Source organism: Ovis canadensis, chromosome 1 (genome assembly GCF_042477335.2).
Source record: "Ovis canadensis isolate MfBH-ARS-UI-01 breed Bighorn chromosome 1, ARS-UI_OviCan_v2, whole genome shotgun sequence".
Taxonomy (NCBI): Eukaryota; Metazoa; Chordata; class Mammalia; order Artiodactyla; family Bovidae; genus Ovis; species Ovis canadensis.
In genome coordinates this window covers 31,986,398-32,005,672 of record NC_091245.1, presented here as the reverse complement: position 1 = coordinate 32,005,672, position 19,275 = coordinate 31,986,398, and the positions used below count along the sequence as shown (strand labels likewise).

General features: G+C 37.2%; 1 protein-coding gene across 6 annotated transcripts in view; it reads right to left on the bottom strand.

Annotated features, from left to right (window-relative positions):
- Positions 1-19,275, bottom strand: part of PRKAA2 (protein kinase AMP-activated catalytic subunit alpha 2) — an 88,188-nt gene that overhangs the window by 8,912 nt on the left and 60,001 nt on the right. For 3 of the 6 annotated variants that reach the window (XM_069592695.1, XM_069592692.1, XM_069592685.1), the window contains 4 exons: positions 18,984-19,208; positions 6,493-6,997; positions 4,157-4,283; positions 1,413-2,903 (listed from right to left, as the gene is read on the bottom strand). In XM_069592695.1, coding sequence (XP_069448796.1) covers positions 2,665-2,903; positions 4,157-4,283; positions 6,493-6,997; positions 18,984-19,208 — 1,096 coding nt within the window. In that variant the 3' untranslated portion in view covers positions 1,413-2,664. Of the gene's footprint in view, positions 1-1,412; positions 2,904-4,007; positions 4,284-6,492; positions 6,998-18,983; positions 19,209-19,275 lie in introns of those variants that run through there. The other 3 variants (XR_011257419.1, XR_011257420.1, XM_069592698.1) reach the window with 3 other exon arrangements.

The window sequence follows — 19,275 nt, the reverse complement described above, 5'->3', positions numbered from 1 at the left end:
TTTTGCAGAGCATCTCACAGAATGCAGTTTCAGAAATGCTGTTCTAGAACCACTGTGGACTCCATTTTCATGATGCAGCTGAGACTTTATCTGTAGCCTAATAATAGAGTTCTCCCTCAAAATCATAACATGAAGAAAGTGTTCCTACCCACGGTCTGTCTACCACATACCACATCCACACTCATCCAGGTTACAAGACTGAAACATGGGAATTTAGCAACTGATTCTTTCCCTCGCCCTGTGTGAGCAGCAAAGAGATTCTATGAAAATGTTCTAGACCTATTATGCTGGACTGAGCCTCCTGTAATCTCTTCTCTGCAGACCAATGTATTACACCATCTACATTCACAGAAGAGCTGTCTCTAAAAACCTCAGCACACAAGAACCCAAACTGTGACCCTTGGTTCTCTGAAAACACGTAGCTATCGAAATGCAGATATTCATAAATACTGGCAAGAATGAAAAAATAGTAAATAGTTTAACTTTAAAAAACATAACCACATAAAGCAATTTTAATATGTTTCTAACATCTGATTCATTAAGGAAGTTAAAATGCCACTGGATTCCTTCCTACTGTTTCTCTGCCTTCAAAATTATTAGGGATTTTGTCATTGGAAGTAAGGAGTCAGATTAATTTATTTTGAAGGTCATCCCATTAACAGGCAAATATTAAGAGGTGGCCCTGTGTTTCCCAAAAGAGGTATTTACACATTTGTTGGGGCCAAAATTTTGCCAGATGTATATACACATCAAGATTAATGCTTATCCCTATAAAAATATACACAAAAAAGTTTATTTTGATGCCACTAGATGGCAATCTTTCAAAGGTTTAAATTTTTAAAACACCTTAACTGCAATCCCACTCTTTCTCAAATTGCCAAACAAGGATTCCTTGTACTTTGATATTAAGTCATACTTAAAAGTTATGTAATACCATTTTTTAAAGTTCTGCTAAACAATATTATGTGACACACTGCAAACTCCTGACTCAAAACTCTTTAAAGACAGACATACTTGTCTTTCCCAAACACAAGAGAAATTTGGTTTAACATTCTCATTTGCTTCTTGGTAGAAAACACATTTCTTTTGGCAAAGAGAGAGAAACCTGTCAAGGAAGTGTTCACTTTTTGTTTTCAAGAGCTTAATCACTTAATCATTTCTAGGGTAAGTCCGGTGAATGAGACTGTTAATTACAACATACTGAACAAGATGAATAAATACAAATTAGATAAATTATACATAATTTAAAAATTAAATATTTTTTTACTAAAACAGAATATCATCAATGGGCTATTATCCACCCTGCTTTTTATATAGGGTTTTTTTTAAGCCTTAAAAAACCTTGCACAAAGCCAAAAAAAAAAAGTTTGGTTTTCCTTTAAAAGCACTGGTATACAAATACATATAATGTATATATGTAAACAACACATATATTTATTCAAGAGAGAATCTTTTTGAATGTTTAAGGCTTCCCTGCCCTAACAGGTTCAACAGTGAAGGTCACAAGCCTACCAAGCTTTGGAAGTACACAAAAGCCCTTAGGGCCAGAACAGTGTTTCAAATTGGATGGCTAGCAACCAAGATGTAGAACAAAGAAAGAGAACCAGAGAGGATTTCAAAACGAAGTCCATCAGCCATTAAGGATCAAACAGCAAACAAAGACAAAGGTGATTAGGGAAGGTGAGGGAGTGGGGTGACTACAGCAACAAACTCCTGGTGAGTAACAGGCATGACGGATGCAGAAGGACAGGCACACGCTCCTCACCAGCACACGCAGGGAGAGACCAAAGACCAGAGTCTCTCCAAGGGACTGTCAATAGTTTGCTTTGTTTCATTTAACTATTTCATCATGCTCGGTGGAGTACAAAAATAAATACAGTGGAAAAGAACTTGAGAAAGGTAGATTTTGAAGGCATGTTGTAAAATGATACACGTTTATGAAAAAGACAAAAGTTGTAATTCCAGATGTTCCAGTACTGAGTAGAACCTTGAAGGCTCTTATATATGTTATTCAGGAAAATCTCAAGATAAAACCTCTGGTTGATTATAGCTGTTTTGAAGGAACCTGGAAATGACCATTACTGGTTTCAGGACCACAGCCCTTCTGTTGGACACTGGGCAATATCTGCAGAAACTGATAGTAGAATTTGGTTCTAAAATTTGGGGGAGGGGGAGCTGGCTCTTAAGATTTCAACATTTAAATACTATCTTACTAATATTTATGTTATTTTTAAATCTTGTGCATAAACACAGCTTAAAGCCTGCTGAAATTTAGGAAGCAAACTGGATTTACCTACACTAAACAGTAAAGCAAGATGTTGCCAAACTACCTGTTGACTGAGACGGTTCACCAGTGAAGGTATATTAATCATCTGTAGTGAATCCACAATTTTAGGTTAACAATAATATTCATCAGTGTTCACATATTAAAGATACTGCCTATGTGAATTTATAATAGGCAGAACAGAATTACAGATGTCTACAGAAAATAAAATATCAGACCTTTTCTTTTCAGTAAATTTCAGAGGTACTGTGTCCCCTGAAGACAGTCACGGCCCTTAACCAGTAGTTCAGAGTATGTGATATCCATAAGTAAAATAATAATTTAAAGAATATATCTGATTTTCACAGTGCAATAACAGAAAAAAAACTAGGGAAAGATCATCAGCGTGCTAAAGTAGTGATCAGACTGGCACACATTTCAAAAAAATCCATGGTGTGACTGCCCAGGCGAGGTGAGACAGAGGACGACATGCTTCCGGTCAAGGAGCCCGTGAGAGAGCCAGAGAGTGAATGGCCCTCCGCAGTTACAGAATCCAAACTGGACCGTGGTCTGTGTAAGCCAGCAGCAGAACAGGACCGCTGAGGCGTTGAGGAACCAGACCTCTGCTCCACCACCTCATCTGAAATGGACCAAAGAAGAGCAATTTACATGAACAGTGTATTCGCCCCAGCCCTTCCTATGACGGCATCTTATTCAGAATATTAAGTGAACACATCTGAGCTAAGGGCATCCTGGGAGCCAATGTCATGTTGCAGGGTTTTAGGAGTAGGGGTGGCAAAAACTTTTCCCTCTCACAACTGTGAAAGACATCACTATCCAACAGTAACACTGCCATACAGTCTAAATGTGATGACTAAATCCTTCTCAACATACTGTTTGACAGCAACTGTGAAGTCAAAGGTTCCTCATACCCTTTTATCTGAAGAAAGCACACCTTTGGAGGATTATTTTCTTGCAGTGTATCAACAATAAAAAATAAGATAAAAACAAATTACAATTGCACTGATTCTTCAGAGAACACTGCAATTGCCTGGGGGAAGGGGCAAAGGAAATCTTGTTAAAAATGCTGATTCCCAGTTCCCCAAGGACCCATCTCCAGAGATTCAGATTTGCTAGGTTTGGGAGAGTTCCCAAGAATCTGCCTTTTAGTAAGAACTCTGGGTACTTTTGATAAAGGGGTTCTAGGGACCATATAGACACAGCTATAGTTGATGGCAGTTTAAGAATAAACTGTTGAAAACAGCTTCCTTAACTCTGAATTTGGTTTTCCTCTGATTCTGTCCAGCAGTGGACCCTTGGTTTATTCTGCTCACATCCCACTGGGGCCTCTGAGAAGAATAAGCACATTTGCTCAGCCAAGTATGACTCTCGACTCATACTAGATCCTTGGACATGACCACTTCCCCTGACTCCTTTGCCTCTTGGATGGCCATGGGCATAAAATCCGACCCAAATCCCAGGAGAGGCCTATCTGGACACCATGGCCACCTAAGATAAAAGAAGCTAATCAACAGGGAATTTTAGATATTATAATGCTTACTGATAAAATATGAAAGGAGAAGTGTGACAAAGAACCTAATTCAGCTAACTGTAGGTAAAAATTATTTCCTTATTCTTCCTTATTTTTCTCCACAGTCAATACTTCAAATGACTTTTTTTTTAAAATGAGGAAGCATTTCTCCAGAAGAAGTGCTAGATTAGAGATTTTCCTCATCTTCAATCCTTTTTGTTTCACTTACATTCTTAGTTAAATCTAGATTACTAAAAACCAGTATAGAAGACTACCCACCATGTGTTTGAGATGATTTAACATCTTGTCAACTAGTGCCAAGTTTTATCTTCTCAGAGCTCATGCTTGCATGGCTTCCTTACCATCAATGCTTTTAAAGTCCAAAAGATAGCTTCTATTGTCAACCAGGTACAGCTGTAAGCTCATTTTCACATAATTGCCAGTCACTGGATTTCTTCTTCTTACACGTAGATGGTATGCATTCACTACCTAAAATGAAAAATCTTCTTTATGGAAAAACATTCAAAATAAAAAACTATAAAATATTTCCATTATTTTTACTGCAAAGAATAATGTCTAAACAAATAATTGAAAAGGGTGGGGTAGAGAACAAATTTCTGAATGATTTTTTTTACATTACATAGTAGTTTAGTATTTATTTAATCCCCACTAACAGTACTGTGTGGGGAACTGCTACCCACCGCGGTATTCTTGACTGGAGAATTCCACGGACAGAGGGGCCTGGCAGGCTACAGTTCATGGGGTCGCAAAGGGTCGGACATGACTGACTGACTTTCGCTTTCAATAGTACTGTGTACAGCAATTAAAATTGAAAGGGAACTCAGAGACTCTATAAGAGTCTAGCCTTCTTTCCAGACACACCTCCACTCTAAACCATATTTTGGCTGCCAAAATATTTCGGTTTCCCTGTCTCAATTTGAATACCTTTAATTATGAATATAGAACAGACAGAAAAAGGAGATATAACATGTTAATGGTTTGGAACAGGCACTGTTAATAGGTACTGTCACAAAGTTTAAGTATCATAGTAATCTTGTGAGGAAGGTATTATTTGCCTTTTGAGGATAATAAAACTGCAACTCAGATAAAGAAGATTCTAGTTTTCAAAATACTTTATCAAATTAGTTCCAAAAATTTCTCAATAAGGACTTTTAAAGACACTAACGTGTTTTTTAACTAACTAAATAAAACTGTTCAGAAAAGGGAGATCTTTCTTAAATGGTATTAAGGAAATATTATTGTTTATTCCCTCGTTGCTCAGTTGGTAAAGCATCTGCCTGTGATGCAAGAGACCCCAGTTTGGTTCCTGGGTCAGGAAGATCCGCTGGAGAAGGGATAGGCTACCCACTCCAGTCTTCTTTGACTTCCCTTGTGTCTCAGCTGGTAAAGAATCCACCTGCAATGTGGGAGACCTGGGTTTGATCTCTGGATTGGGAAGATTCCCTGGAGAAGGGAAAGGTTGCTGTTGCTGCTGCTGCTGCTGCTGCTGCTGTTGCTGCTAAGTCGCTTCAGTCGTGTCCGACTCTGTGCGACCCCACAGACGGCAGCCCACTAGGCTCCTCTGTCCCCGGGATTCTCCAAGCAAGAATACTGGAGTGGGTTGCCATTTCCTTCTCCAATGCATGAAAGTGAAAAGTGAAAGTGAAGTTGCTCAATTGTGCCTGACTCTTAGCAACCCCATGGACTGCAGCCTACCAGACTCCTCTGTCCATGGGATTTTCCAGGCAAGAGTACTGGAGTGGGGTGCCACTGCCTTCTCCAAGGGAAAGGCTACCCTCTCCAGTATTCTGGCCTGGAGAATTCCATGGACTGTATAGTCCATGGGGTCACAAATAGTCAGACATGACTGAGCAACTTTCACAATCACTATTATTTATTCATTCCATATACAAATAATGAAATAAAAACATGTCAAATGAATATTTACGAGGTATGTTTGAGTATGTTTTTCTTCCCTTAAAAGTACATTCACAGTCCTCAAGAAAGGAACAAGACTAAAAGATACTTGAAAAAGAAAAACAGATCCCCTCACATATAGTCAAATAGAATTGAAATGAATTTGAGTACTAATAAAAAACAAAAAAATACTAATAAAGCAAAATGTGGGATGAGGGTAACAAAAATACATCACAACTAAGGACTAAAAATACTAGCCAAATAAGAAATTTTCTCAACTTACAGAAAAGTATTTGTTTACTAAATAAACATGCCCTGATGGTATAATGTGTATCAACTACTTGTGCTACAGCTACTGGCAAAAACAAACAAACAAAAAACCCCTGCTCTTAAAAAGACAGAGAAAGGTAAAAATATATATTTTTGAAGACACATGACTTCTGTTATGATACATGCTAAAACAGGTGGACTATTTTCTCAAGGGATTTCAAGTTGATTAAAACCATGTTTCTCAGCCAAGAATGCTATTCTCTAATTCAAAAATATATAGGTACCCAACATCAACAGTTCTTCATCCTTATGAAGATTTGTTTTGTTTTGAATGCATATGGTACATTATTGGAAAGAATAGGATTTATCAGCCCATTTATTTATTGAGACCACTAAATTCACATCAAAACCAACTTTTTATTGATTTTAGTATTCAATTCAGCACCTCAGACAGGCTTACTATACGGAAAATGGCTTCTACAAATGATCTTCATATACTACAATTTCCTACCTTCCATTCAAAATCCAGCTGCTTCATAGCTCGGTAAACTTCAGCCATAATGTCATACGGTTTGCTTTGACTTCGGATTCCAAGATGCCACTTGGCTTTTTTCACAGCTAAAGATTTGGGCTTAGTTGTATTCAGTGCATCCAGTGGACATCGTGCTTTGGGGCTGTCTGCTATAAGAGGTGGCATCCTTTCTGGATGAGGTTTCAGGCCTGGGGGAATATGCATGGTACTATCATCCATAAAAGAACCGGTAGGGGGACTAGAGGCGAGGTAGAACTCACTGGCTTGGTTCATTATTCTCCGATTGTCAATGATAAGATGATAAGCCACTGCAAGCTGGTCTTGAGGGTCACCACTATATAAACTGTTCATTACTTCTGATTCTGTACACTCAAATTTTTCACACACTTCTTTCACAGCCTCATCATCAATGACGTTAGCATCATAGGAGGGGTCTTCAGGAAATAAGTAACTGGGCAAATCTTGTTTAAACCATTCATGCTCTCTAGGAAAGATACCACAATACACTATTGTAAGAACATGCTTTGGCAAGTCCCAAATAATTTAGACATGGGGCAATACAATATATCAGAATCAGAAAGACCTGGGTCTCTAGTCACTTACTAACTATGGGACCCTTAGGTAAGTTCACTAACCCTTGCTCTAGAGTAACTATGATTATTCAGACTTGGGTATTTTACTGATATTTTCACAAAAAGAGATAAAATAAGTCTGTCACTTCAAAGGAAACAACTGGCAGTATTTGGTGCCAGTGATGAAATTCAAGCTTTCAAGTAAAATGTTAGAATTCGGCTTATAACAGAATTCTATATATATATAGAATTGTATATAACAGAATAATTTATGTATGTTTCCATAAGTTTGACAGCTTCTCAATATTTAAGAGACTTTTCTACTTTTAGAGTGAAGAGGATAATGACTATGATTTGATAGTTTATAATGAAATGTGTTATCATTCTGACCACCAGGCTATCTCACTAACCCAATATTTTCCATATGACCAATGCAAGATGTTACATAATCATACACGGGCAGAAGCTCCACTCAAAAGGCAAAACAGACCTGTGGATTTCAGTGTAATAAAGTACAAAAGTTCACTGGTATGTTTTCTGATTTGATATTGCAATTAACATATTAAGCTTTGATTTAATATCAAAGGAAAATATCTAACTATGTGAAAGACTATGAGAATGTTCCTCCCTTTTCTAGCAATATCTGAGATCAGATATGTTTCCTAGACTTCAACTAATACAACATATTGCAATAGATGAATGAAGAAGTAGGTATGAAAACCTAGCTGCTGTCTCTGATAAACAGGATTTGAAAAATGTAAAATATCCTCAAAAAAATTCTAGCAATTAGAATCCAGCAACACATTAAAAAGATCATACACCATGACCAAGTGGGCTTTATCCCAGGGATGCAAGGATTCTTCAATATCCGCAAATCAATCAATGTAATTCATCACATTAACAAATTGAAAAATAAAAGCCATATGATTATCTCAATAGATGCAGAGAAGGCCTTTGACAAAATTCAACATCCATTTATGATAAAAACGCTCCAGAACGCAGGAATAGAAGGAACATACCTCAACATAATAAAAGCTATATATGACAAACCCACAGCAAACATTATCCTCAATGGTGAAAAATTGAAAGCATTTCCCCTAAAGTCAGGAACAAGACAAGGGTGCCCACTTTCACCACTACTATTCAACATAGTTCTGGAAGTTTTGGCCATAGCAATCAGAACAGAAAAAGAAATAAAAGAAATCCAAATTGGAAAAGAAGAAGTAAAACTCTCATTATTTGCAGATGACATGATCCTCTACATAGAAAACCCTAAAGACTCCACCAGAAAATTACTAGAGCTAATCAATGAATATGGTAAAGTTGCAGGATATAAAATCAACACACAGAAATCCCTTGCATTCCTATACACTAATAATGAGAAAGTAGAAAAAGAAATTAAGGAAACAATTCTATTCACCATTGCAACTAAAAGAATAAAATACTTAGGAATATATCTACCTAAAGAAACTAAAGACCTATATATAGAAAACTATAAAACACTGATGAAAGAAATCAAAGAGGACACTAATAGATGGAGAAATATACCATGTTCATGGATCAGAAGAATTAATATAGTGAAAATGAGTATACTACCCAAAGCAATTTACAAATTCAATGCAATCCCTATCAAGCTACCAGTGATATTTTTCACAGAACTAGAACAAATCATTTCAAGATTTGTATGGAAATACAAAAAACCTCGAATAGCCAAAGCAATCTTGAGAAAGATGAATGGAACTGGAGGAATCAACTTGCCTGACTTCAGGCTCTACTACAAAGCCACAGTCATCAAGACAGTATAGTACTGGCACAAAGACAGAAATATAGATCAATGGAACAAAATAGAAAGCCCAGAGATAAATCCACACGCCTATGGACAGCTTATCTTTGACAGAGGAGGCAAGAATATACAATGGAGTAAAGACAATCTCTTTAACAAGTGGTGCTGGGAAAACTGGTCAACCACTTGTAAAAGAATGAAATTAGATCACTTTCTAACTCCGCACACGAAAATAAACTCAAAATGGATTAAAAGATCTAAATGTAAGACCAGAAACTATAAAACTCCTAGAGGATAACATAGGCAAAACACTCCGACATAAATCACAGCAGGATCCTCTATGATCCACCTCCCAGAATTCTGGAAATAAAAGCAAAAATAAACAAATGGGATATAATTAAAATTAAAAGCTTCTACACAACAAAGGAAAATATAAGCAAGGTGAAAAGACAGCCTTCTGAATGGGAGAAAATAATAGCAAATGAAACAACTGACAAACAACTAATCTCAAAAATATACAAGCAACTTATGCAACTCAATTCCAGAAAAATAAACGACCCAATCAAAAAATGGGCCAAAGAACTAAATAGACATTTCTCCAAAGAAGACCTACGGATGGCTAACAAACACATGAAAAGATGCTCAACATCACTCATTATTAGAGAAATGCAAATCAAAACCACAATGAGGTACCACTTCACACCAGTCAGAATGGATGCGATCCAAAAATCTGCAAGCAATAAATGCTGGAGAGGGTGTGGAGAAAAGGGAACCCTCCTACACTGCTGGTGGGAATGCAAACTAGTGCAACCACTATGGAAAACAGTGTGGAGATTCCTTAAAAAATTGCAAATAGAACTGCCTTATGACCCAGCAATCCCACTGCTGGGCATACACACCAAGGAAACCAGAATTGAAAGAGACACATGTACCCCAATGTTCATCGCAGCACTGTTTATAATAGCCAGGACATGGAAACAACCTAGATGTCCATCAGCAGATGAATGGATAAGAAAGCTGTGGTACATATACACAATGGAGTATTACTCAGCCATTAAAAAGAATACATTTGAATCACTTCTAATGAGGTGGATGAAACTGGAGCCGATTATACAGAGTGAAGTAAGCCAGAAAGAAAAACACCAATATAGTATACTAACACATATATATGGAATTTAGAAAGATGGCAATGATGACCCTGTATGCAAGACAGCAAAAAAGACACAGATGTGTATAGCGGACTTTTGGACTCTGTGGGAGAGGGAGAGGGGGGGATGATTTGGGAGAATGGCATTGAAACATGTATACTATCATGTAAGAATCGAATCACCAGTCTATGTCTGATGCAGGATACAGCATGCTTGGGGCTGGTGCATGGGGATGACCCAGAGGGATGTTGTGGGGAGGGAGGTGGGAGGGGGGTTCATGTTGGGATCGCATGTACACCCGTGGTGGATTCAGGTCAATGTATGTCGAAACCAATACAGTATTGTAAAGTAAAATAAAGTAAAAAAAAAAAAAATCAGTTTGCATATAAAAAAAAAAAAGAAAGAAAAATGTAAAATAATGGTACTCTTGTCATCATATTTTGTTTTGGAAAATAAGGTTATTTTTCATAGGAGACATATTATTCAGAATAACATGTAATACGTTTACTATTATTTTTAAGTGAATTAACTATTTTAAAAAATTTTCACTTTTGATTTCTAATATGAAATTGATAAAAATAATCTGCATTAAAAAAAAGACCCCCCAGAGTCCTCGATTTTAAGACTTGGGGCGCAGGTATTCAAACCCAAACATTTGAGAACCTAGTCTCCTAGATCTTATTTTCACACTATTCCAGCCCTTTACACATGTTTACTACTGACACCCTAGAATATCTCATCCCTTTTCATTTAACTAACATATACTATCTCTTCAAGACTGTGTAACCATTGCTACAGGGTAAACTGGGCACTCCCTAAGCTAAATTCAGATCAGTATATAGGACATACTATGGTAAAAATGTACACTCATTCACACAGAGATTACATTCTAGCTGAAAACAGACTAAACAAATACTCTCAAAAATAAACACAGAATTACAAATACACAAACACAAAAACCCTGTGATAAAAATTACGAGTGAAAAGCACAAGGTAAAATAAGAGTGTATAACTCAGAATGGGAGGTGAGTGCTTAAGGAAGCCACTCTCAATAATATTTAAGCAGAAATCAGAACGATTAGAAGTCAGCTAAGCAGAGCTGGGGAATAGATATTCCCAGCAAAACAAACAATATATGCAAAGATTCTGAGGTTAAAAAAAAAAAAAGCTTTCCTATGTTCAAGGAACTGAACTGAGGCCAGAATCATGAAATCATAATAAGTTACTGGTTGGAGTGGCAAAAGATATCAGGTTTTTCTGACAGCTGTAGGCTATAAAAACGATTTTGGAACTGAACCTATGGTTGATGATAATAATAAAGGTGTTAAAGAAGCAGGGGTGACATGATCTAATTTGCATTCTGTGAAGATCATTCTGCTTGTGATAAAGTAACTGAATTGAAAAGATTAATAATGATGAGGAGGAAGATGCTACTGCAATAGTCCAAGTGAGAAATGATGGTGTGCCATGTCTTGTAGATATATACAGAGGTGAAACTTCTACAGCTGCTAGTAAATGATACTATTATAGCACTCATACTTTCTCACAGTTGTTACAGACTTTTATACTAAACTGAGAGCTCCTTGAAATAGGGACCATGCTTTAGTCACCTCTGTTTCAGCAGCCAGTACAGAGCAAATGCTCAATAAATGCGGAATGATGAATAGACAAAGAAGTAAAAAGTGAATTCATTAAAGTATTTAATTGCTATATCATGATAATAATAAGCACTAAATAAACATTTGGGCTTCCCAGGTGGTGCCAGCGGTAAAGAACCCGCCTGCCAATGCAGGAGATGTAAGAGATGCAATGTCTTCCCTGGGTTGGGAAGATCCCCTGGAGAAGGATATGGCAACCTACTCCAGTATTCTTGCTTGGAAAATCCTGTGGACAGAGAAGCCTGGCGGACTACAGTCCATTGGCTCACAGAGTCAGACACAACTGAGGTGACCTAGCACTACCAGCACAAATAAACATTTAGTGATCAAATGACCAGGAAGTACTAATTTTTTGAAAAGGAATATAAAAAAATAAATTGCTACAAATCTAGCATTTTTAAAACATCAAATTTTGAAATAGGGTAGATAAACACTTTTGGATAAACTCCAAAAATTCATTCTTCTATTAAAGCAATGAGATTATTAGCAGAAACTGTCAATATTAACTTTTTTCAGAACTCTGGAAATTAACCAAAGGCTTGTAATAATCTGAGGAGTGTTTGTTTTTTTAAAAAATGGTTGTGTCTTAGTAAGAACAGTGAGATTTGTGATACTTTCAGTTACCTAATATCCACTTCATCTTCCCCATTTCTATGGCTGCCTTGAAAACCAACAGTCTCACAATCATTTTAACCCCCCAAACCAGCACCTAGAACCACTGAGAGGCAAACGGGGAGAACAGACTTAGAGTTCTCCAAAAGTCCTATTCCCAGAGAAATGTCATTATTAGACAGGGCTGGCAGATCTCGGGAAACCTCTTCTGTCAAGCCCTGTCTTCATCTGACCTGACCTAGCATTCCATCTGCAAACAGCCTTTTGTCCAGAACACTTGTCAGAAACAACCAGTGGCAACTGTCTAACATCCCAGCTGCCAAAACAGCAAAAAAAGAATTGGAGCAAACAAGAAGCTGATCAAAACCCTTGAAAGGAAAAGTTAGGTACTAAGTTTCATAGGGCTCCAAAATCACTGCAGATGCTGACTGCAGCCATGAAATTAAGATGCTTACTCCTTGGAAGAAAAGTTATGACCAACCTAGATAGCATATTCAAAAGCAGAGACATTACTTTGCCGACTAAGGTCCGTCTAGTCAAGGCTATGGTTTTTCCAGTAGTCATGTATGGATGTGAGAGTTGGACTGTGAAGAAAGCTAAGCGCCAAAGAATTGATGCTTTTGAACTGTGGTGTTGGAGAAGACTCTTGAGAGTCCCTTGGACTGCAAGGAGATCTAGCCAATCCATTCTGAAGGAGATCAGCCCTGAGATTTCTTTAGAAGGAATGATGCTAAAATGAAACTCCAGTACTTTGGCCACCTCATGCGAAGAGTTGACTCATTGGAAAAGACTCTGACACTGGGAGGGATTGGGGGCAGGAGGAGAAGGGGACGACAGAGGATGAGATGACTGGATGGCATCACGGACTCGATGGACGTGAGTCTGAGTGAACTCCGGGAGTTGGTGATGGACAGGGAGGCCTGGCGTGCTGCGATTCATGGGGTCGCAAAGAGTCGGCCACGACTGAGTGACTGAACTGAACTGAAGTTTCATAGGAGTCCTTAAAATACTCTTAAAATCCTAGAATTCACAAATGCAGGACTGTTGTTCATGCCCAAGAAAGCCCCTGATTTCTCATCACTGATTGACTCTGAGGCTCTAAGCTAGAAGGAATCAAGACTAATGCAGAGTGATGAACTTCTCATTAAAATGCCAAAGACACACCCCAACAAGTACACAGGATCCCTCAGCAAAGGCTGAGAGACTGATTAGATCAAGGCCTTTAAGGAAATCTTTCTCTAGCAATTAGCTGACCATTAAGCTAACGAAGCAGAGACTTCAGTGGCCACCCTTGACAAAGAATACAGACTTAACAGAATTAGTTAAGTTAAATCACTAAGTAAATTAGAGCCACAACAGTGTACAACAATTACAAATTCCAGGCATCTATGCAAGAGAAATAAAAACATATGACCATTTAAAAATATATACATAAATGTTCATGGCAACATTATATGAACCAAAATTAGAAACAACTCAAATATCCAATAAGTAATAAATGGATAAACAAAATGTAGTTTATCTAAACAACAGAATATTTTTCAAGCAAAACATTAGTTAAGTACTGATACTCTACACCATGAAAGAACCTTAGAAACATGCTAAGTGAAAGAAGCCAGACTCAAAAGGCCACATGCTGCGATTCTATTTATATGAAATGTCCAGAAGAGGCAAATCCATAAAGACAGAAAGTAGATGAGTGCTTGTCAGGGGCTGCAAGGAGGAGGAAGTGAGTACAGAGCATCTTTGGGGGATGAGAAAACTGTTCTGGGATCAGAGAGTGGTGATGACTATACAACTTTGTGAACATACTAAAAACCATTGAGTCATACAATTTAAAGAAACAAATTTATGGTATGTGAATTATATCAATAAAATAAATGTTTATAAAAACAACAGAAATAATCTAAATTTTCATTTCTAATTAATTCAGAAAAAGAACCACAGTTCCTCATAATAATAACAGTGCCAATTAAAAAGCCATACTTTGGGATGAGGGGAGGATAAATTAGGTGATTGGGATTAACATATACACAGTACTATATATAAAATAGATAACCAACAAGAACCTACTGTACAGTACAGGGAACTATACTCAGCATTTTGAAGTAACCTATAAGGGAAAAGAATCTGAAAAGGAAGATATATACATGTGTGTATGTGTGTGTCTGTGTGTGTGTGTAACCGAGTCACTGTACTATACACTTGAAAGTAACACAACATTGTAAACCAACTATATTTTAATAAAAATTAAAAAAAATTAATGATAATAAAGCAACCCTGAACATGTAAAAAAAAAGTCATACACCCAGCTTTTAATTTTAAGGAGTCAATTTCTAAACAAGGTAAATAGTAACCAGGATGTTCATGAAGGTTCACCTGAAACAAAATCAATTCATTTCAGAGGGGTTACTACACAGCCTCCAGAAACCGTCTTTCTGTCACTGCTGCCTAATACCTGACTTTTATATAAGACTTAAGACTAAATGAGCTATAATGACTCCAATCAAACTGTATAAATTTCACAATGGGCACAAACTTCTTTAAGTGTAGCTCTGCTGTCACTTCAGTCGTGTCCAACTCTGTGCGACCCCATAGACTGCAGCCCACCAGGCTCCTCCGTTCCTGGGATTCTCCAGGCAAGAACACTGGAGTAGGTTGCCGTTTCTTTCTTCAATGAATGAAAGTGAAAAGTCAAAGTGAAGCCGCTCAGTTGTGCCCGACTCTTAGCGACCCCATGGACTGCAGCCTACCAGGCTCCTCCCATGGGATTTTCCAGGCAAGAGTACTGGAGTGGGGTGCCACTGCCTTCTCTGTAAGTGCAGCTAAAACGTCCTTATATATTCACTTTAGGATAGTATTAATGGCTAATATTGTATGCTGGGTATTATTCTAAAAATTTGAATTACATTAGAATGAATATTCGTAGTTTCTAACATTCAACTGTGTCTAGACCTATAGAAATAGTAAATTCTTATGTTTTAACCTAAGACTATCCTCCCAACAAATCCACCATAAACGATGTAACTAAAGTACAGTGAGGTAGGAAATATGCCAATAGCTAGTAAACAGAGAATCAGAATTTGTGATTAGACAGTTGAACTTCAGATCTTTCATTTTAACCATAACAACATTAACAGCAATACTAAGCTTAAAGCACTTAAAGATGCGTTTCCTGAAGACAATGTCTGTCTTGCCTACCAATATTCCCAGCAATTAGCATAGGACCTTGAACAAAGCAGATGTTAAATAACTGCTAAGTAAATAAAAATGATTAAATGAACAAATAAATACAGATGTATGTTCTAACCTCCAATTGCCTACCATCTTAAGAGAAAAAAAATATATGTACAAAAATAAAAGCATACCTTACAGATATTGAGGGCTTGGTTCTAGAACACTGCAATAAAGTGAATATTGCAATAAAGCAAGCCACCAATATTTTGGTTTCCCACTGCATATAAAAATTATGTTTATATAATTTATAGAATAAGGGCTTATTTATAGGATAAGGCCAAAATTGATGTGTGATCTAGTAGGTAAAGGGTTAGGATTCCTTCCCTCAGTCCTCAGATTTAGGTAACTCATTGGCTTTTTCTCTGACCAACAAAGCACATATCAAGGTAGTTAAAATAGCATGCTTGAAAATATATATAAAAAGTCTCTTTTACCTGTAACTGTTTAAGCCAATGAAACTTTTCAAATTTTATTACTATGGGGCTTTTATGTAGCACTTTACATTTTCATGTTGCTTATAGTTTTATTCTACTGAAATAAATAAATGTCATAAAAAATTATGCTTAGAGTATCTGTGGACTATTAAGTTTGCAAAAACATTATGCCCCCAAAACAACGTATGTACCTTAATTAAAAAACACTTTATTGCTAAAAAATGCTAACCATCATCAGATAAGATGAGGATTCCACAAACCTTTAATTTGAAAAAAAAAATACACAGTATCTACACAGTGCAAAAAAAGTGAAGCACAATAAAACTAGGTAAGCCTATAACTATAAAAGAGAATGTTGTAGCATGACAGAAATATAACATTATCATAGTATGTTGGAGAAAGAATGGATGTCATAGGACTGGTGTAGCAATACGGATTAGCTGAAGTAGTACAGGTTCTGAAATCAGGCAATTTCTGAGCCCTACTTTTGTAAAATGAGAACAACAATAGCTACCTATTAAGACTTGGAACTTCCCTAGTGGTCCAGTGGTTAAGAATCTGCCTTCTAATGCATAGGACATGGATTCAGTCCTTGGTCCGGGAACTAAGGTCCCACACGCCACAGAGCAACTGAGTCCACATACAACTAGGAAACCCGAGCACCGCAACTACTGAGCCGTTTCTCTATAGCTAGAGAGAATCCTGCATGTTATGACGGAAAGCCCCTGTGCCACAGCTAAGGCACAAAGCAGACAGAAAGAGAGTAAATATATATTGTTTCAAAAAAGGAAATACTATAAGCATTAAAAAGAATAAGAGCTACCTGTTAAGAATCAATGCAAGAAAATATGTCAAGTATCTAGCAAAATGCCTGTTATATAAAATCATTCAATAAATTAGTGACTCTTTCTGTTGAAGTATATTTTGTCAAATGAAGAATTTCCAAGCATTAAATACAGAATATGAAGAAATTTTAAAATGATGAAAACTATAAATTCAAGTTACTATTGAAATTAAAAGACACTTGCTCCTTGGAAGAAAAGCTATGACAAACCTGGACAGCATATTAAAAAGCAGAGGCATTACTTTGCCGACAATGGCCCGTCTAGTTAAAGTTATGGTTTTCCAGTAGTCATGTATGGATGAGAGAGTTGGGCCATAAAGAACACTGAGCACCAAAGAATTGATGCTTTTGAACTGTGGTGTTGGAGAAGGCTCCTGAGAGTTCCTTAGACTGCAAGGAGATCAAACCAGTCATTCCTAAAGGAAATAAGTCCTGAATATTCATTGGAGGGACTGATGCTGAAGCTGAAGCTCCAGTATTTTGACCACCTGATGTGAAGAGCTGACTCATTAGAAAAGACCCTGATATTACGAAAGATTGAAGGCAGGAGAAGAAAATGACAGAGGACAAGATGGTTGGATGGCATCACTGACTCAGTGGACATGAGTTTGTACAAGCTCCAGGAGATGGTGAAGGACAGGGACGCCTGGCGTGATGCAGTCCATGGGGTCACAGAGTCAGACATGACTGAGTGACTGAACAAGAACAATTTTAAGTACTGAGATGGTTGCCACTCTTTCACACCACCCACATAAGTGTAAATCAACTTAAAAAGTTTTTATTTACATTGTTCTTCTAAAGCTTGTGAATATACAGGTACCTGTTTAATATAACAGAATCAGTACTTTTATTATTCTAAGTGTATGTGCTGATGTGAACAGGTATAAGAATACATACATATTAGCATATTTAATGCTCTAAGGAAAAGCTAACTAAGTGACCTATTTACTCTAAAGAACTATGAACACAAAAGAATTTTCCCCTGCTAAGTTGTTCATTTCCATTCCAAAACTTAAATATGGTACTAATATACAATTTTACATTTTTATGTATGAGGCCTGGAACACTAACAGAGGCTGAGGAAAGAAGACACAAATGCAACAAAAATGCAAAAGAGGTCAGCAGCAGTCACACAAACTACCTTAGCCATCATTTAAATATTTCAAGAGTCATAGTCTGACTTATGAAGACAAGGCAGAGTATTCAGGAAAGATGTTAAAAGAATGCATTTGCAAATAAATACCTGATGAAATGTTAGGTAAGAACAAAAAACCCTCTAAGAAATATGACTGATAAATAAAACACAGAGGGCAATGAATCATCCTGACTTGTGTGTGCTATATAAAGGTCATATTCACAGTAATACCAGCAACTGCACTTTCCAAAGTTTCTCACATAACAAGAAATCCTTCACAGCAAACCCACTAGAGGCTATTTTTGGATTCAAAATCTTAGCAAAACTCTTTATGGTTTATTTCATCAACTCCATGTAAAATATATAACTCTCACCCTGTTTTTTTTCCATTTGAAACGTATTCAAATACTTTCTGAATGTTTACTGTATTTTTAGGCCTTCTAGCACTGTATATACAAAGGTGCTAAGACACTCCCTCTACCCTTTTATAATTACAAGAGAGGAGAAAGATACACTGAAAACAGCTAGATACGAAATGAGAATGAACGCATGAACAAAGTGTGGAAATCACAGAAGTGCAAGCCACTGACAATGCCCTGGAGAATCAGGAGTGATTTCACCAGGCAGGTAATGAGTGAGCAGAATTTTAAAGGACAAATGGAAATCTTTCAGGTCTGAAAGGGCAGAAAAGGTATTAGAGGCAAAGGAGTAATATAAACAAAGACATGAAGGCATAAAATATGCATCATTATATTTGAGGAACAAGGAAAAGTTCACTGTGGCTGGAGCTCTGGTACAAGGGGTAAGAGCAAGAAGAAGTAAGCATAGCCTTCCTATGACAGGTCTTGTATCTTTGCTACTTTAACTGAAAAGTTTGGGACACAGTCTGAAATAATTAAAAGTTGAATGACAGGGCCAGGTTTATATAACAAGGAAAGTAAAATTTGTATAAAGTGTTACAGTGCCTAACATAAAGCAAGCATTCAGTTAGTGGAACCAATATTAATACTAGAATACCTACTTAATAGCCACAAAAAGAATATTCACCTTATGTCTTTGATGGTTGCTCGTTTCAGGGGATCAACCTGCAGCATATGCATCAGGAGAGTGGCAACAGAACGATTGAGATATTCTGGGATGTAAAAAACACCCCCTCGGATCTTCTTAAACAGTGTAGGCACATGCTCATCATCAAATGGGAGGGTGCCACAAAGAAGAGCATACAAAATAACGCCGCAGCTCCAGATATCCACTTCAGGACCTGCGTACAGCCTAGGGGGAGACGACAGCACAAAACTGAAATGTAAGCGTCACTTCGCAACTGCACGCACCCCGCTTC